The sequence below is a fragment of the Colias eurytheme genome, chromosome 27, assembly GCF_061535395.1.
Source record: "Colias eurytheme isolate Ceu_HAF_F1 chromosome 27, ilColEury1 Martin Lab GWU primary, whole genome shotgun sequence".
Classification (NCBI taxonomy): domain Eukaryota; kingdom Metazoa; phylum Arthropoda; class Insecta; order Lepidoptera; family Pieridae; genus Colias; species Colias eurytheme.
This window is the reverse complement of record NC_143006.1, coordinates 4,414,983-4,437,962: the sequence shown is the minus strand read 5'-3', so window position 1 is coordinate 4,437,962 and position 22,980 is coordinate 4,414,983. Positions and strand designations below refer to the sequence as shown.

Below are 22,980 nucleotides of genomic sequence, written 5' to 3'. Positions count from 1 at the left end.
CGATGAAAACTCAACACCTACCCGTATTGCAGAAACTAAATCAGATAATGAGTTTTCCGATGATGATATAGATTTTGTTGTTAGATAGAAATAAAAGGAAGCGATGTTCATTCTGTTTGCCTGGCAAAAGAGCAAAAACTGTACATTTGTGCACTAAATGCAGGGAGCCCATATGCATGACTTGTGCAAATATAATTTGTAAATCTTGCACGTAATTAGGGATTGCTATTTTTTTATATATAAGAGTTTTTAGTTTGTTTTTGTTTTTTCTAGGAAGCCACATACTTTTTTTAGTTAGATAAAAAAAATTGATTTAAAAAAATAAAAATTTTGTTGAGATTTTTAATTTTTGTAAGACGCCTTTTTGTTGTATAAGAAAACAACGACTGATTTTATAAGTGAAATTATGTTAAGTAAATAAAAGTTCTAATTGTTGATTTTTATAATATATATTCTTCATAAACTAAAATATAGTACGACATAAAAGAGATGAAATTAATTATTTTGGAACTAATTCGTTTTTCATTACCTGGCAACCCTGAATTGGCAATGTAGCTGTCAAGTTGAATAAAAATTTGTTGTTTTTTTCGTGAAGTGGAGAATTATTGAGATAAAATTGTTATTTAGAACAAGAAATTTAAATAAAAAAGGAGACATCATGAAAAAGGTTAAACGTAGCGGTGTCCGTGATGTGGTGTATAAAGTTTTTATTCGGTGTTTGTCCGAATTTCAAGCTGGAAATTTATTGACTGATTTGGAAAACGTTTACAAACGTACAGCAGAATATACCGGTGAGATTCCATTTATTTTTGCTCAGTACTACGTAAAATAGAATATTCCATTAGTAACGAGTGTTTAATGTATGTATGTATGGCGATTATTACGTTTTCGCAAATTAATTTGAGGTTATTTGTATGTAAACAAAAACTAGTTTTTATAGTGCGACCAGCACAATTTGAGTCAAGAAGTTATATCCAATCCAACCAGCCTCAAATAAAGTACCTAGTTTAGATTTTACTACATAGTATAGTGATAACTGTTTTCATACAGCTATCTATCTATTAATCAATCAAACCCTAAGAAAAAAAATCATATTTACTGTATCATATTTACAGATACTGAAGATGCCCCGTACCCTCTTGCCAGTACTTCGAAACAGAGTGATGATCAGTCCTTTGAAGGAGTAGAATATTTAGATTTTGATGAATTATATTAATGTACAAAATTTATCTACAAAAAAAATAAAAATATGTGGTTTTCAAATCGCCTTGTTTTTTTCTACCCGACGGACCCAGAAAGAGGGTAATGTGTTTGAGCTGCATGTATGCTTGTTTGTTTGTATGTTTGATTCTATGTGCGCCTCTGCAGTCTAAACACTTGACCGATTTTTATAAAATAACTAATTCCAAATACATTTAAGTAAAATTTGACCTAGGTAGGTCAATTAAAATACTAATGTATTTTTGTCTTAAATTACACTATTGCTACACTGAAACAATTATAACGGTTTAAATCGCGGTATTTATTTTAGATTATATTATATACATTTTTGGATTTTTATTCTATAGTATCAAGATCGCTTGCGTCGCAGTATCAGTGTTGCTATATGAGCGACGGTGGCGCCCTCATTTATTTTCATCTCTTTTGTGTCGCACTGTATCATATTTTATTTAAATTAACATAAATAAATGCGAGCAACTTTGTCTCCGCAACTATTTTGTCTCTCCCATCAATTTGTATGGGGAGTTGCGTCGCTACGTGCGCGCACTTTCATACTAGCCCATGGGTGGGAGAGACAAAATAGTTGCGGAGACAAAAAAGTTTCGGAGACAAAGTTGCTCGTGCGCGCACTGTCTTACTAATACTAGGTTGTAGTAGGTACCTATTGATATAAATTTATTTAATTTATAATGTGTTAACATAAGTATATTATGTTATACAAATGACCGATATCAAAACTATTTAGTAAATAGCACATCTAAATAATATGCAGTAATTTGTGATATCAAATCTTTTTTTACTTTTTACTTTTCTTTTTTGAAGTTGTTTTTCTTTATCGTAGTTATTTTTAATGTACATGTACAACTATGATTTATAACAATTGATTTCTTTTAATTATACCTTTTTTTTATCAACTGGCAATTTAGTTTAGTTTTCTCTAAAAATTTCTGGCAACACTCATGATGATATCGGAACGATTTTATCGGACAATGTGAAAGGGCAAATTGTATCCGATATCGGATATCGGCTATCGGCGTCCGATATCCGATATCGGATCGGATAATGTGAAAACCACGTGAAAACGCTCACGTTGAATGTTCCAACGTAATAAGTATATAGTCTATGGAGTATGGTTCCAACTACAGCAACGCTTCGCACCGTCTTCGCACAATCGAGCACTAGAAAAACCTTAAACTAATGCGCATGAATTGATGCGTGCAATCGATTTATCGTTAGTAATTATTAATTGTTGGAAAAAAATTTAAAGCTTTCGTTTCATTGTAGTTTTTTCGAAATAATCAAAGTTAATTCAAATTGTGTTAAAAAAATAAATATTAAGTATGGATGAAGGTACTTACAAACATTGAAAAAAATGTTAATGAAATAATCAAAATCCAAATTACTTAAAATAACCGTAAATATTTTTCAACCAATTATTAAATGTATACAACTTTATTTACACATTAATGAGGTTATTGCTAACTCTATGAATATTTTTTTTTCAACACTGAACTTATTATTACATAATAACCCCTCACCAGTGGAGGAACCACACAGTGGCAGGTGTAAACTTTTGCGGATCTGTGTGGGGGCCACAGTGTGGTTACTTCGTGACCAAATACAAATCGTCTCTAAAATCTTATTAAAAATCATTCTAGTTCCCTCTAACCTACCGTGGTATATACAGAATAGAAAGAGCTACCTATAGAATCACATGACTTGCCTATTTGGTCGGTTTACTAACGGTTTTTATGCTGTCAAAAACACGGCACTTCAGTCCACTAACTTTTGAACATGTTTTGTAGAAAAAATATGTACGCATGGTGTATGAGATTTTTAGCTATATTATTAGGAATATATGTAAGGTTTCATAATTAAACTAAATTTCGTTTGAAAAATGTTTCATTTTTATAAAATAATCAAAATTAGTTGACATGACAGTACTACATTTTTGACCATCAATTAAAGCTTATTTTTATAGCTCACTTCATACATGATGAATACTATATAGTCGGAAATTTAATGAGGTTTAATTATTTCTTAAGTTTTCTAGTACTTTTCATATAAAAAAAATAGAGAAATCGCGATTAAAAAGCACTAGTGTGCTTCACCTGGATCTGTCTGTGGATGAACCACAGTGTGGCCCCACAGATGCGCACATTCCACGATGGCCACGCCCCACTGACGAGGGGTTAAAAATGGCCGTAATTTTACAGATTCTATCGAATGTTTGCATCTACGGTGCTACTGCTACCTGATAAAGTTATCTGTGATCCATTGAAATGTTACATTTTTTAGGCCTGACCTTGAGTTTTTTAGAGGACGCAATTTTATTTTTTTGATGTGTAGGGGGGGTCAGTGTGAAGCTATCACCAAGTTTGTGGGGTCGCCACCCTTGTCCCATGGCCGCCATCTTGAAAATAGCGGTTGAAATGGTTTTAACGATATATCTCTTAAACTATTTATCTGATAATAAAACAATTTTAACATTATTTGTTGCAAATTAAATTCTCTACAACTTTGATTCAGTAACTTTTTGTCGTAGAACTATAGGTAAATAAAAAAGTTATAAGTAAGCGAAAATGTTCAGAAATTAGAGCTATTTATATTTTTCAATAAAACTTTTTTTTATCATTTTACGAAGAAATGGTATAAGACTATTTTTGTAGATTGTTTTTCGAGGAACAACTTTTATATACAACATTTTTTCATTACGTCAATAGCTAAGGTTTTACAGCGCTCAGAAGTGAGTACTATTTTTCAGTAGTAACTATACATAATAAATTGGCTATTGGCTCTTTTCCCAGACTCCACAACAATGGAAGCACACTGCAGAACATTTCAGCCCTGCTTTTCGACGTAAAAAAAAAACGCACTTCCAGACTCTACCTCCGGGGTTGTGGGGAAAAGATTCAATAATTAATTATTAATAATATTGTAAAATTAATTATTAAAAATATTATTATAACAAAAATAAAATAATTACTGGTGACAAATTATTATTAGTACACACATAATATATCGTATTCTGTATAGTAAAGAGTACTTAAAATAGTACTCACTTCGGATGGCTGTAAAACCTTAGCTATTTACTTAATGAAAAAATGTTGTAAATAAAAGTTGTTCTACGAAAAACAATCTACAAAAATGGTCTGATATAATTTCTTCGTAAACTTTATAAAAAAAAGTTTTATTGAAAAATATAAACATCTCTAATTTCTGAACATTTTCGCTTATAACTTTTCTGTTTATATAGTTCTACGACAAAAAGTTACTGAACCTAAGTTGTAGAGAATTTAATTTGCAACGAATAATGTTAACATTGTTTTATTATCAGATAAATAGTTTATGAGATATATCGTAAAAACCATTTCAACCGCTATTTTCAAGATGGCGGCCGTGGGACAAGAGTGGCGACCCCACAAACTTGGTGATAGCTTCACACTGACCCCCCCTACACATCAAAAAAATAAAATTGCGTCCTCTAAAAAATGCGACCCCAAAATCCAAATGTAACTTTTCAATGGACCACTGCGGTTATCTGTGACTTCAGACTGCCATATACTTGCTCTGTGAGTTGTGACATACGTGATACGCGTTACAACCATTTTACGGTTTACCAAATACATACCGATTTAGTTATTAGTATTTGTTAAATTCTCGGGTTATAATGCTATTTTCTATAGCGAACAATGCTGAACATTAACAAATAATACACTTTCTGTGCACACATTTTTCTTTAAATCCTTCAAGATGATGGTCACAATTCATGGTCTTCCTGTGAATGTAAGAATAACCATAAAATAATTACATACTTGTTTTTCTTGAATCTTGCGTTATGAATTAAGATTTTAATCTATTCTATTTATAAATATTTCATGTTTACAGATCAATTATCAGGATGTAAAGGCCATGATCAAACGGGAATGTAAGATTGCAGACTTTATATTGGATAATTTAGTAAGTGAGACCGATGGATTAAAAAAAGTACGAGTAGGGCTTGCGGACGACATAGAAGGCGCACATGTTATAAAATGTTTAAATGGATATCGTTTCTCTGGATACATATTACGCGTGACTCCTGTTGGAAAATCAGGGGTAAGGAATTAATTCAACATTGTCTATGACCATAGAACACGTTCTAATGTTGTGCATATTTTATTCTTATTACAAAATACGAAATTCTATCTAACTCGTTAAATTAATTATTCAATAATATTTAATTAGAGATACTCTAGTAGAATTTAAGGTTTAAAGACATTTATTCCCATTAAGACAATAAGTCACTTACATGAGAAACTTAATTTTAAACATAGGTATGTATAAAAAATAACATTCGTTAGTTAAATTTTGTTAATTTTCTTTTATTTACTATTCAATACTGGTAGTTACCTAGCAACCAACCTTTCTTTATCTTTTTCATAAACTATTTTTTTATAGGTTTTGAACCAAGCCAGTCCACTCAATCAAAGGGCATACCCAGCGCAAGGTTACCAGGGTCAAAGTCAAAATGATTATGGCCGTGTTGACCCCTGGTCAAATAACCAGTGGAGTGCGAACCAACCAATCGCCCAAGCGCAGCAAAATAATTATGGATATCAGGGACAACAGATGAATACTTATGCTCCTGCTGTGAGTGTTTAAAATATTTATTTATATATATTTTTTCGCAGGAAAACAAATTGGCAGTACAATGCAAAATCCTTTATTCATAAACATGAAACACATAAAAAAGAAGAAAAATGAAATGGAGAAACATATTATAGTATGTTATTATCAAATAAGTGGCAATCTATTAATCCACTATTTAGAATATTTTGATTGCAGTCTGCAGAAAAAAGTACTAAAGTATTTTATTTATGTTTTTTACCGTGCAGACTTATTTTTATGAAATGACAAATGTTATATTTGATATGTAATGGCAAGATTATTTCCTATTATAATTAAACTGATGTGAAACCTTACTGTTCTTTAGAAAAGTTATTAAAATGTATAAAAAATGTTGTTTGTGTTACGCTAAAAAATAGTCAAAGGAACTATGATATAATATAAAAAAGCTAGATATGTTACCCGCTCTCTATTTTGGCAAGAAAAAACTCAGCTAAGTGCCCGAGTTTCACTTACTCACGCACCATTCAGCGTTGTGGCTGGACATTCTTTTTATATTTTAATCGGCAGTTGTTATTATGAAGTACATGAGTGAGACATGTATTATGTCTCGTGCGTGAGACTGAAAGAGAGAACAACTGTATTGGTGATAATGCGTTAGTAAGTAAGTATGTATTAATTACGCTGTTTTTTAGTGCAATGATGTTGGCGTATGCCGCGTCTACTAGTATAATAGAGTCATTGCAAAGGAACCTTAATAAGCATCTTAATTAACTCTTAGGGTGCTTTTCCACAAAAGATGTGAGAGGATGCGTAGCTGCTGATGTGTTTATAAAGAAGCAATAGTATCGCCACAGAATACATAGCTAAACGCTACAGAACGGACACTCCGCCTCCCGCCAAAATTAAACACTTACCTCACCCCGCACGATTAGACTAAAAATGGTCCACATTTTTCTACAGGGATGATACGCAACGAAGATTGACAACATTAATCAAATTGACTTAAAGTAATTTTACTATTTTGGATTTGTGATTATCGTTTTTCGTAGAAAATGGTTAGATATTGTGCTGTTTACGGATGTATTTCATCAGTAAAACGCGATTTTTTTTTACGCTAGTTACAAATGTGCCAACCATAAAGCATTAATACACACATTTGCAGTCTCTACAGTGTGGCTGTCAAAACGATAATTTTGTATGGAGTGTCCGGGGTGTGGTATCGCTTCAAGCACTAAATGCTTCAAAATTCAAACTATATGAACACATTTGTCGCTATACATCCTCGCAGGTTATTGGTGAAACGCACCCTTATCCTTATTTTTAACACCTTGTGAAGTTTTTATATGAAAAAAATATCAATGAAAATCTAAAATGTTTATGAATACTGATTAAGTAACTATACTTCACTTCTAGAATGTGAACCAACAAATCAGGCCGCAGTATGATCAAAGGCAATCTATTCTTAGTAGAATAGGGCCCCCCTCACAGGGGTTCGCTTTTGCCCCAAAGAATGAAGTGACACAACCAGTGGTATGTGTATTTTATATTGCATATTTAACAATTTATTATTTTTTAATTTTAATTTTATTTGTTTGTAAAATAAAATAAAGCTTAAGATGTGCTTGATAATTTTGTTAATGCTGTATGTTGAATGTTAACAGTTTTATTTTTGTATTAAAAAAATAGTTTATTTAATTTTATCAAAATCCATACTAATATTATAAATGCGAAAGTAACTCTGTCTGTCTGTCTGTTACTCAATCACGCCTAAACTACTGAACCAATTTTCATTAAATTTGGTATGGAGATATTTTGATACCCGAGAAAGGACATAGGCTACTTTTTATTGCGAAATATGTACCACGGGCGGAGCCGGGGCGGACCGCTAGTTGTTAATAAAAATGCTTCAACTATGTATATAACTAACTTCTTAAGAGTAAAACATGACCCACATTAACACATTTAATTCTAACTTTGTACACTTATAAATAACCAGTGACAATACAATTATTTAATGTGTTTATCTTATTAAAGCGTGCTTTTTTTAATTATATTACTTCAAAATAATTATAATTTTTTTATTAACGTCATGATTAAATTCTCAATTAATAGGCCCCAGTAAGGCAAGGTGTGTTAAGGGCTGTTGAAATAGTAGACACATCGCACCTCACAAACCGACACATAGGATCTTACGACACGTCACGTGATAGATCCGACTTGGCACGCGATAGGCCAGAATTGGCACGCGAAAGATCGGACTTGGCACGCGACAGACCGGACTTGGCACGTGACAGACCGGACTTGACACGCGAAAGATCAGACTTGGCACGTGATAGGCCAGAATTGGCACGTGATAGTATTGACATGCCACGTAGGAGACCCGACATGCCCCGTGAGAATGTAAGTGAAAAATCAGTTGATTTAACAATGTGATGTTAGAATATTTAGATTTTCTTTCTATAAACCCATTACATATTTGTTTTTCAGCCCAATTTAATCACTTTATTTATTTATACTTTTGTAATCTTAATATATATAAATCTTGTGTCACAATGTTTGTCCTCAATGGACTCCTAAACCACTTAACCACTTAACCACGGACCGCTAGTACACTATAATTTTAGTCTCACTATAAAAATAAATATTTAAGCATACATATATTCACTTTTAAATAATTTTGATATGTATTTCATTAGGTAATCATGAAAGATCACTTCCAAGGACCAGAATATGGTTCACCGCAACCAAGCTCGAGTTATTATCAAGATCGTGGTCCATGGGCGCAACAGGTAAAATAATAGATGTAACATGATATTCAAAGTATTGTTTTAAAGCTTTTTTGTTGAACATTACTTGTTTTAAGTGTAGGGTGCGTAGAATCTACATGCTACGGTTATTACTGATAATTATAGATATTATATTATTATGAAAATAAAAGAAACAAATGATTTCTGTTAATATTTTTTTTTGAAATTTGATCAGTATTTTTGATGTACTTAATTGTATATATTATGTAGTTATAATTTGGTGGCCTTTTCCTTTGAATTCTAATTAATATAGGTAAATTGAGATTAAACTATAAAATTGCCACACTTATTTCTTTATAACCAATCACACAATTCCAGCAGAAACAGGGCGACGATCGCAAATACCCAGCCGACAAGCGTGAACTCATAAAGGAGCCATTGATAAAGCATTCTGGCGCTTACAAAGAGTACGATAAGGGTCAATTTTCCCCGCAACCAAGCTCCACTGGCACGAGAAGGAATATATCACCGCCAGGGAAAAGATTGCTTCAAAGCGGTAGAGATTTATCACCACCGGGCAGACAAATACCACCATCGAGGATTTCTCCACCCGGGAGACGAGTTTCCCCATCTGGCAGGCGTATTTCCCCACCTGGAAGACGTATTTCCCCATCTGGAAGACGAATGTCTCCGCCAGGACGTAGAATTTCTCCATCAGGACGTCGTATGTCACCTGGACGTAGAATTTCCCCATCGGGTCGTCGTATTTCCCCACCTGGGAGGAGAATTTCCCCGCCGGGTCGACGTATTTCCCCTGGAAGACATGTATCACCGCATTCTAATATTCATAAAAATCAAGGTATAATATTTTACGGTTTTCACTGTTTTGTAGTTGAGTTTTTAAAGTCACTAACACATTATTTTTAAGCATAATACATTTTTTGTTAAGGAATTTACCAAATTGGTTCAATAGTTTCCAGATACTGGGTTATTGTGTTTGTCATATTATTAGATTATTGTTGATGTTATTATAATATTCCTTCTGATCAATTATTATTTAGATTTATTGAATTTTCATCTTGTTACAGTTAAAAGAAATTTACCTGGACGTCATTCGCCCGACCGCCGCGACGAAGGTCGTAGGATACCTCCCGGACAAGAAAGGTAGGTGAAAAATATATATTAGCAAAAGTTATTATAAAAACATATTTTTATACAGACAAACCAAGTGAGTTGACATGGCTATATTTAAAAAAAAAAGTTTAAGATTTATGTGTTTTTTATAGAAAATTTAAATTATGTATAATATAATTTGTATTTCAAAAATATTTTGTCCATTTAAATAGTGTAGAATTAATATTGTGTTTAAAAATTTTAAAATAAATATTACATGGGAAAGAAAATTATTATATTATTGCTTAATATTTCAAACTATCTGAGCCGCGCGGTTTCACCCGCATTGCTCCGCTCCTGTTGGTCTATGCGTGATGATATATATCAATATAAAATTCTCGTGTCACAATGTTAGTCTGCATACTCCTCCGAAACGGGTGGACCGATTCTCATGAAATTTTCTGTGCATATCGGGTAAGTCTGAGAATCGGCCAACATCTATTTTTCATATGTAGGTACCACGGGCGAAGCCGGGGCGGACCGCTAGTATATCAATAATATGATATATATAAAATATGAAAGCCTTCCTCGATAAATGGGCTATCTAACAACAAAATAATTTTTCAAATCGGACCAGTAGTTCCGGAGATTAGCGCGTTCAAACAAACAAACTCTTCAGTTTTATAATATTAGTATAGATTTTTTCACTATACGGACATAAAATTAAATAAAAATATTATACTTTTATTAAGGTACTCTCCAACGCACTTGGAAGAAATAAGGCCGACATCAAAACTAGTCAGACCGGCGTATGAGCCTCCATCGGTAAGTGGCTATTTCGAACTTTATATACAAAGAAATAAAGCATATAATTAATTAGCAAATGTTACAGTTAGTAACTTTTTTGTAAACTATATAGTATTGAATTTTAGAATTTTTTAGTATTTTATAATATGTAATATGTTATGAGTTGAGAATCTCTTCGTTTGTTGTGTGTTATTACAAGTTTTGGAATAAAATAACTGTCTGTAGACAGATATAGAAAGATAAGTCGCAAATAATTTATAAATAACAATAACGAAAAAAAGTTCTATTCTGTTCTGTTCTTGAGAAATTGTAAACTATTTCTTAAGAGCTTTGGGTTTAGTTTATCAGGATTCATATATAATACTACTCACATATATAAGAGATAGTTGTACAGTATAGTTGCAGAATCCAACAATATGGGATCAAAGTGACAATTGACTGCACTAAAAGAACGTTTACTACACTTAAAACACGTTCAACAATGAAGATCAGTTGCATCAATTGAAATTTTAAGCTATTGCATAGCTTCTATCGCGGGCCTTGAGCGCGGGGACCGAATGCAGAAATTCCGTAACGAAAAACCTTACGCTCCCTCCCCACGGGGACAGGCACGGAGGTGTGGCTTGAAGGCATAGCATGCAATAGCTTTACCGCGGTAGTCCCCGAGTGCCACACGTCTTTTTTATGCCATGTAAGTTATCCGCGTGTTATACTGCCAGAACATAAGACTTCTATGTGTAATTAAATCTAACAAGAACATTGACAAAAGATAGAATAAATAAATAATGCCACCTGGAAACTATTTGTCCTGGATTGGATCTATGTGACAAAATAAATAAAATGCGTATGATTATTACGATGATGATGTCTCCGTAGCCGATTTTGACTTCTGACTGCATTGGAGCCTTCATACGTGCAAGATATATTTAGTGCGTAAGTTTGTACGCAATATACAGACGCACTCTATCGTCTTTACAGCTCCGATTCCAAAAACCTCGGATACAGTATGTGGCCGATTGTTGCTTAATCTCTAACTGCCATCGTAATAAGCCTTTTTTTAAAGTAGGGAAATCTTGCATAGATACCCACGGCCCTCGGGGAAGGAGCCGTGGGTTATGTCGGATTCTTACCGACTAAAACACCACTTTGTTCCGCCGAGCCGCTTTAATGATTAGGCCGCGGGTATTGGTTGGAATTCTTCCGTGACCATCTTCATTAGCCTTCAAAAATGCTGTACTGGCGCGCCGTATCAACCAACGTTGTGTGCCGGGATTGGCCGCTGCGCAAATATCACCTACTTAGAGCCATTAGTGAGAACTTAGCCAGCAACCTCAGTCAGTCGTTTTTACCACCTGTAACCACCTGTTCCTACAGGTTGGCTGGCAAAATGTAAAGGTTGATACCCCTGAGCATTTCTCTACACATCTGAATAAAATGCGTATCAGCTTAGAAATTTAATACTTCTATGTTAATGACGATGAAATGATAATTTTTCAGTTTAAACACTACCACAATGGAATACTATTCAAGGTGAATATATTCAATATGCTACCAACAAATGGAACGCGTGAAACGTGGCCAGCGAAAGTCTATAATACAAACAGATTCGCTCTCGACTCAGAATTTTTACCTTTAAACTTTAATGTTCGAGTGCTCATCAGACCGCAATAGACAAATGAAATTACCTAAAATCGGCATCAAGCCCCTCATTCACTACATATACCGTGATCTGAGCCCCAAGCCGTACACATTTCTGGACAAATCCGTCATCTTCTATACACTCCACTAACGCCGAGCCGCGAACCTGCATGTGTTGGTTTGTCTGCGGACTTAACGGCCAAGTACGGCGAATTTGCATGAATGGCCATTATAAATATATAATGTTGTCAGTATTGATCTAATAGATCAAGACTTTTTGCTGAATGAAGGTGAAATAGTATGTATAATGTCATGTTCAAATAACTCCAAATTGTAAATGTAAATTAAAGACTATCTAGGTTTGTGTCTGTTAAAAATAGTTTTCAAGAATTGATTCAAAGTCGAACGTCAGGATCTAACAGTAAAAATATAACTGGTAGTACCATCATAATTTTGATGCATATCAATTTGAACAAATAGAAGCACTACTACTAAAGATTTTTACTTAATACTGCAAGAAAACTAAGAATGTGAAGAGAAACTATTATGATAATATAAACATGAACATGTTTCTACTAAAATTAACATATCCAGAAGTAATAAGAATTTGAATTACAAACCAACATGACTAAAAATATCCAGAAGTAATAAGAATTTGAATTACAAACCAACAAGGAAAATCTACTGGTTGAATATGTCTTTAGTTGCAACCTTTAGTAAACGAATTATTATGATCTACTGCATCATGTTCCTTTCCAATAGAAAAAAAAATCGTTTGATTTATGCTGCTCCCGCCGACGTACAAATAAAACATAGATTTGCAAACATAAACTATGCTTTCGGATCTTTAAAATATCGACCATTGTCGAGGAAGATAGGAAATATTATTAAGAAATCAAGCCGTCCAAAAACAAAACGTCTTGAGGGATATGAATGATAATATATCAGAATAAATATAGAATATAAAAACCTTAATAAATATTAAAGGTACATTATTTATCATGACCCTGTTTTCTGACCACATAAACTTTCTGCAGATGTTTTATTCAAAAATCATTCGTTGATCGAATATATCAACAAAACTTTATGAAGCTTCCCCTGCTCTGAATGCTGTTTTTGTGTTTTTCAACAGATATATTATAATTTTTAAGTAATATTTTAATTTGATTTAATGAAGAGTATGAAATAGTATTGCTGCCAAAAGATAGCAAAAATATTATTAAATATGTTAATGACATAAGTAATAATAATTATAAATTTATAATAGTAAAATGTTTTATTAAAAAATAATAGGCATATTGAAGAATTTATTGAATTGCATTAAGGACGACTTGAAGCCAATTCAAACTCAGTATGATACAGCCATAGCAGTAAAGTTCCACCACAAAATCTCTATGCTTTTAAATCTTTTATAATTGTCTTTAATCCATTGTCATTTCCTGTTGCAAAATAACTTTCAATTTACAGGCATCGAATCAACCTATGTACTCAGGTGGATATCGTCCGAACAGCAATGAAAATGTTCAATATCCGCAAGGGAGACCGGACCGTTGGTCGGACAGAGAGAAGCCGTTCATCAAACACGAAGAAGATAGAAGAGAGCCGAGAATGTCCAAATTCGATTCGCAAAGAGGCGTGGATCATCCCGTGCCAGAAGGAATAAAGCGAGCCAGGTCGCCAAATCGTGAATCGAGATCTCCAAAACGCGATCGCTCGCCTGTACGCGATCGCTACAGAAGACATTCTCCTTCGCCCAGATCTCCGCGACGTTCGTGGGCTTTGGAGAAGAGACGCAGCCCAGAAGATGGACAAGCACCTCCTCCGCCGAGCTGGCCTGGACAAAATTCAAGAGGTCCAGACGCAAGAGACAAGAGACCTTACCCGGACAGAGCTGATGATGCAAGACCTTCGCCTTGGGAAATACCTAAATTTGAACCTAAAACAGAAGATATACGCCGAGAACCTAGAGCTGTGGTAGAAGAGAAAAGGCATTTTGAACGTGATACAATAGCTGTGCGAAAGGACTTGATGAAATGGAAACCGGTTGGTAACGAGAGTCCAAAACATCCTTCGAGTCGTTTCAATCCAGATGATAGTGAAAAAGATCGCAGGAGAAAAGAATTTGAAGGTCGCCCACAAGAGTTTAGAATGCAAGACGACGCAGATAGAAGAGGACGACCGGACAGGCGCGAGTTTGCTGACCGTCACGAACAAGAGGATCGACGATACAAGTCTAATTATGCGGATGCAAATGACCTCACACAAATAAAAGAAGAATTATCTCGACGTATTGAGAAAAAAACAGAGATACTGAAGAAGCAAGAAGAACTTCAAAAAGAAATAGAAGACGTGTATAAACGTGCCGTGGACTTTACTAAAAAAGCAGAAATGTATAAAAAGAGTGATCGCAGACATGAAGAGGATTATCGAGATGAACGCCGCCAAGATCAACATGACTCCAAACATTATGCAGATCGTTTTGACCAAGAGCGTCGGAGTCGCGATGAATTTGCTAAAAAGCCGTATGTCGAACGAAATAGAGACGATTTTCGTGTAGACGACCGCAGCTTGGAAGAGAAAAATAAACCAAGACGTCCTATGAGTCCAAGTCAAAAAGCAAAAAGAGACAAAGCTGGTGAAGAAATCTCCGAAAAACTGTTAAGCAAATATGGTAGCCATTTGCCGGAAGATATTAAAACGAGGGTACTCGAAGAAATGAAATTTGCTATTTTAAAGATATTTTTCGACATGTTTGGAAGCGATGAAGTTTCTTTCATTGAAATGGTGGTAAAGTTCAACTCCAAGCACAACATTAAAGATCAAGAGAAAATATTCGACGACGTTATGAAGAGTTTCCCGAGTCAGTATCGGAAGCGTCCTGCGCAAGGTGAGATTGCTGTGATTATATTGGTATTTATATAAATGACATTCACATTTACTTCTGAATATAAAATAGATGATATAAATGATATGATTCCCGATTTCAATGACTATATTTTTTCTATCTCGATATATCCTGTTGTATAACGGGATGTTAGTAAAATAAAATAAATATTTTGCAGATGACTCTGGAGTACCGTCGAAGACATCCAAACCATCTCCTACAACAATTGCAAGTAAAGGTAATAAACGAGCACACGTATTGTTTTGATATTATTAATCTATTTTTTATTTTTGTATCATAATTTGCATCTAACAATCTATACTTCAACCATTTTTTCAGATGGGACTCAAGAATCGTCATACCAAAGTAAGTACGCCTTTAGCATTATTCGAATATGTATCGTCACTTAAAATATCGTTCACTATCTGAGATTTTTTTATTCACAGTACCTAATTGGGATTATAGTTACGTGACACAAACGCAGATGCCACAAATGGCCGCCTCAAACTCGTATATGAATCAGCAGTATTTTATGATGCAAGGATTCGTTCCAACTTATTCAGATGTTGTCAACGTTGTACCAGAATCGGTTTCAGCAGAAACTGTCGTTCCATCAGGAGTCGAAGGCTACAACCTATTTCTGTGCAAAGATGATTTTCAGCCAATTAACGGCCACGAAGCAAACATGCTGAAAGAGCACTTGATACAGCAAATGCTAAAGATTACACAAAATTCGCAAGGTTGGGCTCCGGATTTCACGGTGAAAGGCTTACAAAGCCCTTTTCGCTATGAAGTCGTCACGAAGGACGTATCGTCCATGGATTGGCTTCTGAATCTGGATTTCAGCGAATTCGAGGGTTTCAATGTTCTTGTGTACACTAAAGAAGAGTTGTGGTACGAACGCGCTGCGGTGTGGCTTCCGAGTCACTCTAAATGTCGTAATATCGAGCCTTTGATGAAACTCAAGTTGCAAAATAGGTTCTTAGAAGGCGTCAATATAGGTAAGTGGAAGTTGGTGAAGAAGATCGTTACAGCTAAAGGTACCCGCATATACGTCGATATGCCCCCGTCGTCGGCTCGCTCTTTGGAAAAGCACAAAATGATGCTCAGCTACGAGCTCCAGAAAGTCAACGTTTTCTTGAAAGCTGTTGCCGTGGATAAAGACGCGTTTGACGCTGGTTTAAAGGAGCCATCTGTACGATTTATACCTGCGCCCCAAAACGCCCCGATGCCTTCTATCAGCCAAGATCCGAATGTAATAAAGTTCTGCTTCAAAGGAGATAAGGCGATTTCTCTTCCGATCGCACGCAAAATAAAGGACTCGATTATATTCAAACTGTTCCAGTACCATCAATTGGGAAGAAATATCAGAACCGATTTTATAAAATATGGATTCATGACGCCAGGCTATTTCGGAGTTCTACCTGAAAATGACGAATCTAAAAATTGGCTTCTACGTATAAATATTGGGGAAATCAATCGTCAATCCGTCGTCGTGATGTCTGGCGATGACCTCGACACGCGCTACATTAAAATGTTTATCGATTTGCCGGAAGATCAAAACGCGGCGATCGCTATAGAGAGATTGAGAAACGGCAACCAAGGGGTGAAAGGTATTAATTTCAACAAGTGGAAATATGCCAAAGTTAATTACGACAGGAACACGCAAAAGGTAACGCTCACCGTTGAGATGGATATGGAATCGGTGGATACTATTGTCAGTCTTAAATATCAATTGGATTATGTAGGTGAAGGTGCAGATTTTGAAACTCTTACCGTTCGTTCGGAATATTCGCACTCAAAATTGAGCGACGTGCTGAAGAAGTATAAAGATGAACAAAACGATACATACATTGTTGCTAATATGGATCTTGCATCGGAGGAAAGTGACGACGATGTAGTATGTCTCGATTAGTTTAGTCTAAGCTTGATCTTTCTTTATATATTTTTGTCTTAGAATATATTTGTGTTTTTCCCTATAACATTACGTTATGAATATAATTATGAATGGATATTACGTTCGTTTTATTGTGTGAGACCATTTTTTCGGCATAATTTTCAGGGGTTGTTTTAAAGAAAATAAAAAAGAAGAACTTACTATATTTATTATACAATCTTATTGTGTATTTTTCATACATTAATAGATGAACCTTAATTTTTGTGAATAAATAATATGTAAAAAAATATAAATATCATTTATCGCCCTATATTTAAACAAAAATTAGTTCGTCTTTATGAATTTCGTCCAATAGTTTTACAGCACATTACTACAAAGAGGTAAGTGTTAACTTAATTATATTATGATATAATTTATTATTTTATTTGTCTTATTTTGATTCAAACTAGTATCCAGTTCGTTTCAGATAGATCGCTATGTGAAATATCGAAGCATCTTCGTGATAAGGGCAAAGAAGATTGGAGTCATGATTGCAGATCTTCGGAATTGGTGGCTTTGGCTGTCAAAGGCGACGAGATAGGATATGAACAAATTGGGTAAGATTCTATAAAACAATGTTTTACAGGTTTAAATTTCAGCTTAATAGGTGCAGAAGCGATTTATGTGGTCCATTTTCGTGTACTGGAGTATTTCAAATTGCGCTTGGGGAAAGACACCTTTCTTAATGTTGACGCAGATTCTACGGTTATTTAGATCATCATCGACAACTATTAAGATGATTTTGCAGGGGCTTAGGTCTTCTATCAGGGGATCCAGATGTGATTAAAATCTTCCAGCGTCTTTATTTTATTCTTCAACGTAATGGCATTTTGTATTCTCTAAATACAATTCCTTAGTGTTATTGATGAAATGTTTCTAGAAAATGGAGCAAAAAGAGCGGAAGGTATTGCGTCAAGTAAGTGTGATCGTTCTGCATTTTTTATAGATCCTGTAGAAGTTGACGAGGCATCATTTAAATATTTCATTGTCCAATAGTGTAACTTGCTTGTCAACCAACACGTATGTCTTTCTTTGAAGCTGCTCGGTGAACACATAGATACATTGAATATTTCTAGAAATTTGTCTTGAGTCATTATTAAATGTTCTTTGACTTTTCTACATGATGCTGATTTCAACAAATGCATGAAATGGTTATCGTTATTTCCAGAATTTAATTTCTGGTGTAATTCTTAGTTACGTTAATTTCGTTCTAACAAAGACATCTCAGTATTCTTGCTGCACTTGAAATCTATCACTAGTACAAGAAGTTGTGACCAGGTGATTTGTTCTCCTGAAGAACATTTTGCATCCGATAAAACCACGAGGTATGGAAATGAAGAAATTATCGTTTTTTTGTTGTGTGGTTTGTTTTTGTTTTTTGGGTTCAAAAATTTATAGGAACCTTAGGATTCTAAATTGAACACATTATCCAGATGATATTTTTAGCGTTATATGGAAAATACGTGAATATGAGAGAAAGATTTTGAGTTATTGATAAACTAGCCAATCTAAGTAATATTTTTACTGCTAACCCGGTGGGGTTAGCAGTAGATGGTGATACCATATTCTTTTGCTATTTTCAGTTATTCTGTATGAATGTTATATTTTGAACCAGAGTGTAATAAAATTGAAATATATTTTACACTAAAAAGTGAACTACCCTCATTAATTAGTATGTATTTTAGTGGACAGTGTCAACTTTTTTTAAACTGTTAATTTTAAAATAAATTCCCTTTTTATTTAATTCTGAACATGTTAAATTAATAACGTTTTTTTTTTAAACTTTTAAATACAATTTATATTTGAATCACATATTTTTTCTTTATCTAAGAATTATGTTTGCGTATTGTTACAGCTACAATTCGTAAAATGCCAGTGAAATATGCATCTAAAGCCCTACCACAAAGGAAGCCTACATCTAAAACGGTTGAATCTAAAAAAACAGGTGAGTTCTTATACTTTAATACTGCTATGAAATAAGTTGTTAATTTCAATAAATATTCATATAACGTTTCTCGGACATTTTTGACGATATTATAATAAGCTATTGTAAGTCTAATTGTTCATTATATGTATGGCAATGGCATTTTGATTTGTTTTCGATTGAAAGATGTACTAGTGATTATTTTACTCACTTAATTTTCTTTATGACAGAAACAAAACCACGTCAAGAAGTGGTGAAACAGAAATCTGATGACACTGTGCGTAAGAGCAAGACGGAAGATTCTAAGAAAAGTCATAAGGTTGCCAATGATGATGCAGGTATGTTATATTTTTATTTTATCCTTTATATGATAGGGATAGGTTTGGTCTGGGATTTTTTTTTTTAAATATGGCTTTTTTTCAGTGTGTAATGATGTTGAATACTTGTGAAATGTGATTTACCAATATTTTTTGGGATATATTGTTTTTGTTGAAACAAAAAATTGTAATTTTTCGTTATTTTTTTCCAAAAAGTTTCGTCGAGATCTTTAAAAAAATACATTTTATACAAATCAACAGAAACAACGGCCGTCAAAAAGGAAACCGACGAAGCGATACAAGCTATGTTCCCGGAGGAAATTTCAGAAACTGAACGGGAATTAGATCCGCTAACTACAAGACTTCTGGAGTATGAGCTGCGACATATTATGATTAAGGTAATAAAATATTTAATTGTATGAAATGTATCATATTATGAGCAATTTCGATTTTAATGTATAAACTGTTACATACTTTTTTTTTTTTTTTTTTTTGTGTGGTGTCTCTCAATGTTAGCCAGAAGGGCTTCTACATTTTAACGCGGACGCGGGGGTGAACTGAAGGTTCACCCTGGTAGCGACATGCACAAGGGCGTCCCCCCTTGATGGGGACCACGAACCTCGGCTTGAGCTGTCGCTTGAGTGGAGGAGGCCAGAAGGGCCCTAATCGGACGGGGTGTTACATACATATTATAAAATTTTACATTTCAATTTTTTGTACCTGATTCATTAAAAGCGTATATGGCAGACGATTTTTTTCAATGATGCTATAAATTATTTAAAAAAAAATAAAAAATTATTCGTATCAGTTGTTCCTAAGATGGGCGCGTTCAAACAAACAAGCATACTTAAATAGTAGTTAAACCTAATAAGGATTAAGGTTCCCTTAAAAAGCCTGAAGCATGCCATTTTTTCAAATTTAAGAAAAATGCTTATTTTTAGGTCTGGCAAGAATTTCCCGACGACCCTCCGACAGATGACGAGAAATTGATCGCAGAAAAGTTTAGAAATGAAGCCGGTGATGATATTAGAAATGTGAGTTTAACTCTTTGGTTGAGATACATGTACAACTAATATAAAGAAAATCAATACTATTTGATCATTGGGTAAAATAATGCCTGTATCTCTGTGTCTAAGTTTAAATTATCTATATATAAGTATTTATTTAAAATTATATATGTATGTTTATCAGCCATCTGGTTTCCATAAAACAAGCGAAAGCTTAGTATGGGATCAGATCAAATATTTGTGTATTTTAACATTGATTAAAATTACCTTTATATTTTAGCATGTTCGGCTAGTCATAGTAATAATTAAAAGAATTCTTAGGTTTAACAGAATTATAATAAACTAGCTTTCCGCCCGCGGCTTCGCCCGCGTTTTCAAAGAAAAACCTGTTCCCGTAGGATTTCCGGGATAAAACCTATCCTATGTCCTTTCTCGGGTATCAAAATATCTCTATACCAAATTTCATGCAAATTGGTTCAGTAGTTAAGGCGTTTTATTGGTTGAGTAACAGACAGACAGACAGAGTTACTTTCGCATTTATAATATTAGTATTGATTAATGTCATGAAGAAATTAAAATAGATTTCGTTTTTTTGTTTGTTTGGCTAGTTTATAGATAATTTCTATTTTTCATTTATTGTAATAACGATGCTTTACTTAATATTGCAGATAATCGGATTAAATGTCACAAAGAGGTTGCTGAATATACATAACAGGTTGATTGTCAAGGTAAGTTTGTATGCTCAGAAAAAAATAAAAGATGATTTCTTAATTCTTATATGTATTTAAAATTATATTACAGTGAAGTAGTATATAAATACTTGTTTAAGATTTTTTTTGAAGTGAAACTTCTTTAAGTTGAAAGTATAATTTCAAGGTCGCGTCATGGAGAAAGGTAATGATTTTGGTATCTTTGAATTTTGCCAAAGAAGTTTCACTTCTGAGACCTGTGCTCGCTTTTTCATCATAAACAACGTTTATTTTCGTCAGGTTCGATTCTCCAGTCGTCCAGAGAAAAGCTATTTGCTAGCGTTTCTGAAGAAATATAACATTCGTGGCTTCAAGCGAGTCGCCTCAGAGACTAACACATTTGCTGCTCAGTTGAAAACTATTGAGGACTTTGACAGAATATGTGCTGAGAAAGTGATCAGCTGTGGTATGTTAATATTTTTATGTACTTATGAAATTAATATGAATTTCTACTATGTAATTTGTTTGGAATTATTATTAAAGTTTTTAGAAACAAATTTAGCGTTAATAGCATGTAATATATTTTTATCGTTGACCTGAGAGTTTGAAAAATTGAATATGTTATTATTATATACAATTGTAAATTAAATAAAGTGATTAATACAAAGATAATTTAAACTTATTTCATTCTATCACAGGTAATGCAAAGCTCACAATAACTCCATGCTACAAATTTATGAAGTGTCCACCAAAATTGAAAACTAAATTCGTGGAAGAAACTGAAGATAAAACCGAGGTAAAGGAAAAACCTAAAGAAACAGCAGATACTACAAATGATAAAGAAGAATCTCAAAATAAAGAAGATAAAAATAAAGTTGTAACAGAAGAAAAACCTGAAGAAAAGAAGAATGAAAATAAAGCTGCAATAGAAAACACTACTAAGAATGTTAACACCGTAAGAACAGAAGTGAAAGAAGCTGACAAAAAAACTAATGTTGAAAATAAACCTAAAGAACAAAATAAACCTATAATTGTAAATAAACCTGATACGCCAAAACCAGCAAATACCCTAACACCAGTTAAAGAAACTGTACAAAAATCAGACGTTAAAAAAGTTACTAATGCTACAGTAGAACAATCAAAAGATAATAATGTTGTGAAAAATAACGAAACCAAAATAAGTGAAACCGAAAAAACAGTTAAACCAACTGTAGAGAAAAATAAAGAAATTGCTGCGAATGTCACAACAAATGCAAATACTCAAAAAGCTAAACCAGCTGTTGTACCTAAACCCACGCAAAAACCAGCGAAAGCACCAATTATTGCGCCTACCAATAATATAGCTAAAACTGTGCCTAAACCAAAAACTCCTCAAAAAGTCACTAAACCCACTATTGTTCCTAAAACTGTCAACAAGGCAAAAGAAACGCCGACAGTTCAAACAAAAAAGATACAAAATGTTAAAGAGAATTCTAAAGATAATGTTAAAACAGCTAAAAAGGAATCTAAAAAGGATGTTATTGAAAAATATGACGATTACGATGAAATGGATGATGAAGATATTCTAGCTTTATTGTCTGAAGGTGTGGTCTTGGACGAGTGTGGTTCTGATGACGAATAAATAAAAAAAATCTTAGTTTTAAGCAATTTGTATTGTTCATACGTAATTGTAGAAGTAAATAAATGGTGATTTGTCCAATGACCATCGTCGTTTTTTTGATTAATTCCCTTTCCGCAACATTTTCTATAGTAGATAATGGTAAATAGCAAATAATCTATGGGTCTGACATTGATGTTATGTGGATGTTATTTTGGTTACATAATTAAATCATCATTTCATTTAATATTCCGTAATTCCCTAATATAAAATATACCAAGGAAATAAATGAAACCAGGTAATTCATAAATAATGCATTTATTGAAATATCAGCATGAGTATTATTGTTACAACAAAAATTTCACTTTACTTCGGAGGCGACGGAGTATCTGCAATTTCATCTTCAACCTGAAAAATAACAAAATTACCTTATTGATGTTTTTGTTTTATACGATATTATGTACTACATACAACCACAGAAAATTTACA

At 33.7% G+C, this 22,980-nt stretch overlaps 1 protein-coding gene across 4 annotated transcripts; it reads left to right on the top strand.

The window, feature by feature from the left end:
• Positions 1-4,799: 4,799 nt before the first annotated feature.
• LOC149896869 (uncharacterized) lies at positions 4,800-22,593 on the top strand. Of its 4 annotated transcripts, none has more exons than XM_090117083.1 (19): positions 4,800-5,007; positions 5,110-5,319; positions 5,662-5,853; positions 7,246-7,362; positions 7,945-8,232; positions 8,529-8,621; positions 8,961-9,438; positions 9,668-9,743; positions 10,445-10,517; positions 13,605-15,024; positions 15,200-15,259; positions 15,361-15,387; positions 18,813-18,902; positions 19,112-19,219; positions 19,460-19,596; positions 20,140-20,232; positions 20,874-20,933; positions 21,195-21,360; positions 21,593-22,593. In XM_090117083.1, exons 1-19 carry the CDS (start codon positions 4,975-4,977, stop codon positions 22,513-22,515), a joined length of 4,644 nt encoding a protein of 1,547 aa, XP_089973209.1. In that variant the 5' UTR covers positions 4,800-4,974; the 3' UTR covers positions 22,516-22,593. The 4 variants fall into 4 exon arrangements, with proteins under 4 accessions (XP_089973209.1, XP_089973208.1, XP_089973210.1 ...); XM_090117082.1 differs by having other exon boundaries at positions 8,958-9,438; XM_090117084.1 differs by lacking the exon at positions 15,361-15,387 and having other exon boundaries at positions 8,958-9,438.
• Positions 22,594-22,980: the final 387 nt, after the last annotated feature.